The sequence below is a fragment of the Mustela nivalis genome (genome assembly GCF_964662115.1).
Source record: "Mustela nivalis genome assembly, chromosome: 19".
In the NCBI taxonomy this organism is placed as follows: domain Eukaryota; kingdom Metazoa; phylum Chordata; class Mammalia; order Carnivora; family Mustelidae; genus Mustela; species Mustela nivalis.
Genome location: NC_139038.1, coordinates 3637245 through 3642238, shown reverse-complemented (window position 1 = coordinate 3642238; position 4994 = coordinate 3637245). Strand labels below are relative to the sequence as shown.

The 4994-nt window shown below is 62.8% G+C and overlaps 1 protein-coding gene across 1 annotated transcript; it reads left to right on the top strand.

Annotated features, from left to right (window-relative positions):
* Positions 1-419: 419 nt before the first annotated feature.
* Positions 420-3767, top strand: TNRC18 (trinucleotide repeat containing 18). Its single transcript, XM_082714234.1, has 3 exons — positions 420-1677; positions 1790-1864; positions 2164-3767. Exons 1-3 carry the CDS (start codon positions 1449-1451, stop codon positions 2673-2675), a joined length of 816 nt encoding a protein of 271 aa, XP_082570360.1. The 5' UTR covers positions 420-1448; the 3' UTR covers positions 2676-3767.
* The last annotated feature ends 1227 nt before the right edge of the window (positions 3768-4994 follow it).

Sequence of the window (4994 nt, the reverse complement as noted above, 5' to 3'; positions counted from 1 at the left end):
GGGTCGGGAAACGCTCGGGACAGGATAGCCTTCCGCGGCACGAAATGCAGGCCGGTGGCCAGACATGTGTCACCCGCTCCCTGTGCGGAGAGATGGAAGCCTGGCTGCTAAGGAGACATGAGGGGACGACTAGGGCAGGGGCGCGTGCTCCACTCTAAGGAGTCTGGGCAGAAGGCAGGCCTGTCCTGTGCCTCTGTTACCAAGGGGACACCATCTCCTTGGCCACCTGTCAGGAGGCGCAGCTTTCGCTGTGGGGGCTCATCGGGTGCCCGCCCACCCGTGATCGAAGGGAGCAGGTGCTGGCTGCCCAGGTCTAGGGTCACTTGGCCTTGTCGTAGATGCCCCCCCCGGGGGGGAGCCTAGTGGCCGGAGGAGGGAGGGAGTGGCCACAGGTGGCGGGAAGCCTGGGGGCTGCCAGAGACAGGTTGGTGTAGGAACCGTAGCCGCCCACTTCAGCTCGAATTTATTTTCAGCCTTGAGCGGAGAAGAACTTCAGCGGTGTTGAGGACCTATATAGGGTTCAGTGACAAGGCACTGAGAAAGTCTGTTCCCACTGGGGTCCAAGGAATTAAAAGTAGGAAAAGGGCATGCCGCAGCAGGTTGGAAATGAGCGTGTCGGTCTCCGCTGTTCAGGCAAACTGGCCGAGTCCCCCGGCTGAGGGAGTTTCAGATCTGAGTTTGGGATCGCACTGCTTCCGTGGGGGGCTTAGCTTTGCTGAGGTCCGATCCGTGGGGGAATGGTTGCCCCAGAGCTACTTGGGGCTGTGGTGGGTTTTGGCGTTTTGGTGTGTTCCGTCTTTGGACCCGCATGTCTGTCTCTGTGCCAGTCTATGAAGTGTTTGTTGAGTGACTAAGAGAAACCCAGCACGCTCTGGGGGCCTGGCCGATGTGTGCCTTGTGCTGGATCATGCGGGCCCAGGGCTGACCTTAGTCAGGAATGTCCCCGGGGGGTGGATGTGGTCCAGGACAGCACCTGATCAGGCCACCTGGGCGGCCGACTCCCAGCCCCACGCTGCCAGCGGGGGTGTAAGAATGGGGCTGTGTAGCCGGTGACCTGAAGGCGGTCACAGGGTTCACAGTGTGATCGCTGTGGGGGTGGGATGCTGCTAGAGCTGGAAGCCTGCCCTGTCCCCTTGATGGGGCTCACTGTCCTTCTCTGGGCACGGCTCCACGAGCCTTCTGGACAGTGGGTACGGGGTCTGCGGGCCCTCCCAGGCGCCCGTGCCAGCACCGCTCTGGCACAGGGAACAGAAGCCCCTCCTAGTGGCGCGCTGATCGCGTCAGGTGCTCCGTGTGCGGAGGGGTGAGGAAGGCTCCCCAGCTAGAGTGAGCAGGGGGTCGGCTCCCTCCCAGCCCGCCCCCCCCCCCGCAGGATGCCCCGAGCTCAGGGAACGGGGGCGGGCTGGCCAGGGCCCCCTGACCCATAGCGTGTCCCGCAGCGCCGCGGCATGAAGGGCAAGGCCCGCAAGCTCTTCTACAAGGCCATCGTGCGTGGCAAGGAGATGATCCGCATCGGGGACTGCGCCGTGTTCCTGTCCGCCGGCCGCCCCAACCTGCCCTACATCGGCCGCATCCAGAGCATGTGGGAGTCGTGGGGCAGCAACATGGTGGTCCGCGTCAAGTGGTTCTACCACCCCCGAGGAGACCAGCCCGGGCAAGCGCCTCCACGAGGGCCAGGTGAGGCGGGGCGGGGCTGAGCAGCCCAGAGGTGGGGGCCAGGGGTCTGGGCTCCGGGGTCGGGCAGGGCTGTGCGGGGCTCACAGCCTCCCTCTGTCCGACCCACACGCAGCACTGGGACCAGAAGTCCGGCCGCAGCCTCCCTGCTGCCCTGCGGGCCTCCAGCCAGAGGAAGGACTTCATGGAGGTAGGGACTCGGGTGGAGGCCAAGCCCCACAGGCTCTCCGCACCCAGCATGGACGGGGTGCATCCGGGCCCTCAGCCCCAGCCCTGTGTCTGGCTCGGTGCTGTCGCTGCGCTGTCTCCCTGCACTTTGGGGCCCTTAGGCCTTCGGGCCTTTGTGTTGGTCTGTGTGTCTGTCGGATCTCTCTTGTGCTCTGTGTTTGAGCCCTGGCCTCGGCCTCTCGGGGGTGGGGCGGAGGGGTCTTTCTCTGTCTCTGCCCTCAGGGGCCCCCCAGCCCTGACGCCCGCCCGCCGTGCCCGCAGCGCGCCCTCTACCAGTCCTCCCACGTGGACGAGAACGACGTGCAGACCGTGTCGCACAAGTGCCTGGTGGTGGGCCTGGAGCAGTACGAGCAGATGCTCAAGACCAAGAAGTACCAGGACAGCGAGGGTCTGTACTACCTCGCGGGCACCTACGAGCCCACCACGGGCATGATCTTCTCCACCGACGGCGTGCCCGTGCTCTGCTGAGCGCCCCGCGCCCTGCCGGCTGCCTCGCGCCCCGAGCGCCGACGGGGGCCCCTCACCATCACTGCCACGTCTCGGGGACCACGCGCGTTGGTTGTGTGCATGCAAGTGTGCCCTCGGACGGCCCGGCGTACGTGAGTGTGTACATGTGTGTGCCTGTATGCATGCACGTGCGTGCACGCGTGTGCACACGTCCCCAGCCCCCTCCCCACGCCCCCCGGGCGCCCCTCCCGCCGGGGCTCCTCTCTGCTATCAGGGTATGGCTCTGCTGGGCCCTGGGCTGGGGCCGCCCCTCCAGCACCTTGTAAGCACTTGGCCGGGCGGGGCCCCCAGGACTTAGGACCCAAGCGCCTCCAGGCTGAGGCCAAGGCCCAGCAGGGATGCAGCGGGGAGGGGGTTTCCGAGGAACCAAACTGACACTCGCTCTGGGGTTCCTGCTGCTTGAGGGCCCTCCCCGGGGCTCTTAGGGCCCAGCCCCCCTCAGCACGGAGCTGCACCCCAAGCCTCCAGCCGTGAGATGGGGTGGGGGGGCCAGACGCCTGCCCTCTCACCGGCCAGGCCAGGGCTGCTCGGGGCTCCGGCCAGGAGCCCGGCCTCTGCCCTCTCAGGATGGCCTGGACTCCGGTGCAAGAGCCAGGTGCCAGGTTGGGGGAGGCTGCTCACCCTGAGGCCCGGGGGAGACCCACTCCTCCCGCCTGGTCCCGTACACTACACACAACCCCAATGGTGCTGAAGCCCCGGCCCCGGCCGCCTGGAGGGAGCGGCAGCTCTCTAACCTGTACAGTTCTATTGTACCAAGACAAGAGACTCTCCCCGCCCCTGTATCATACGCCTTTAAATGGAGTCAACTTTTTAATTATATATATAAAGATAAATATATATAAATATATATAAATATAAACTTTTTAAAACTGTGAAAAAATAGCTATGAAATTATAAAAAAAGCGAACACATTCTGACGTGCAGAATATTATTTTTTGTTTCCTATTAGATTGTGAGTGTCTAGCACCCAGCTTCACGGGCCTCCTTTGTCCTGAGCACACCCACCCCACCCCCCACCCGGCCCAGGTGTACTGTACTCGTCCCCAGAACAGAGAAGCAGTTAGGGAGAGCAGAGGCGGAGGGAGGGAGAGGGGGCCGGCCGGGCGCAGCGGCCCTGCTCCCCACCCCGCTCGGCCCCAAGAGCACTTACCAGCCCCTGCGCCTTCCAGGGGGACGGGAGGCCTCGTCCAGACAATCTTAAGGGAAGGAAAAGCCAGACTTCGGTTTTGTTTTTTGGGGGACTGTTTTCCTTTTTTTTTTTTTTTTTTTTAAGTTTCTTTTGGAATTTTGTTGGCGAATTCTGTGTGATCTTTTTCATAAAAAAAGAAAACAAAAGAGAAAAAGCTATAATCGGAGAACTGCTGTTGTCTGGAGTGGTTCATTTCGGGTCTGGGGGGGTACCCTCTAACTTTCCAGGGCCAGGATGGGGGCGCGGGGGGCGGGGCGCCCCCCTCATGCGGGGCTGTTTACACCCAAGCTCCCGTCAGTGAAGGGAAATGAAGGGTTTCTCAATGGCCCTGGCCACATCAAAAGCCAGAAGTGGCCATGCTGGGTGGCTGAAATAGGGGACAGCACCATTGGTGCCAAAAGCACTCTTGGCCAGTCCGAAGCTGGAGGTCTTGCGCTCCCAGCCACGCCCACATCTGCAGACCCCAGAACAAGGCCAAGTGCAGTGGTTTCAGGGATCCTGGGTGGGGATGCGGGACGCACCCCTGCAGGGTTGGGGGAGGCTGGGCCCTGTGCTGCCACCCCCCCTCCTGCCCTGTCAGCTCTCAAGCTGACCCCACAGGTACTTGCCCAGCGACCTGCCAAGGGAAGGACCCTGGTGGGCCTTTTGATCAGAGAAACCAAGTCACCGGCTCCCTGGCGGCCACACCCACCTGGAGCAGTGTGCTGGCGCCACCTGGTGGCCCCTTGCGATATTGCCTTCAGTTCTTGGCTCCCATGGCTGCCCAGGGCGCCCATCTGGTGGAGTGGGGTGGAGGGAGCGGTGATAACCTGCCCAGGGGGTCCCGGTGGGTGGGTCCCCGAGGCTGCAGGCCTGGACCACAGCCCCTCTGATGGCCAGCCCCTCTGTGTAACCCTTTTCCAAGGGACTCTACACCAAAAAGTGGACCAACACCACTGCTTGGGGAAACTAAGACACCAAACCATACAGAAAGTTGTTCGTATCCCACGAATCAGCAGCATGAGCAAGACTGGAGCCCAGCACCCTCAGCCTCCAGTCCTAGCTCCATCCTTTGTCTTTTTCCCTGTTCAAAAGCATGGGGTGCAGCCCTTCTCCCTGACCCGAGAGCCAAAGGAGCACCAAGGTGCCCTACGCACCCCAGATGCTTCCAGTGCCCATGCCACTGTCCACCGCCTGGCTGGTGCGTGGAGATCCTCCCGCTACAGGACTGGTTCACCCCTGCCCCCCGCCTAGGAACTTCAGGCCTGGGTACGGACAAGGCCACTTGGCAGATGGGAAAACTGAGGGCCCAGCCATGTGGGTGGCCCCATCCCGCCAGGACCCCTTCCCCAACCCCCAGTGAACGAGGTGGCGGGGACAGCCCCCACCCACACAGATGCTACTCAGAGGCCGCAGC

Bases quoted from the DNA above. Each gene is read 5' to 3' on its own strand.
- TNRC18 (XM_082714234.1), top strand. From the start codon at position 1,449: ATGAAGGGCAAGGCCCGCAAGCTCTTCTACAAGGCCATCGTGCGTGGC. The intron at 1,678-1,789 runs GTGAGGCGGGGC...ACCCACACGCAG, and splicing joins AGCGCCTCCACGAGGGCCAG to CACTGGGACCAGAAGTCCGG. The intron at 1,865-2,163 runs GTAGGGACTCGG...CCGTGCCCGCAG, and splicing joins AGAGGAAGGACTTCATGGAG to CGCGCCCTCTACCAGTCCTC.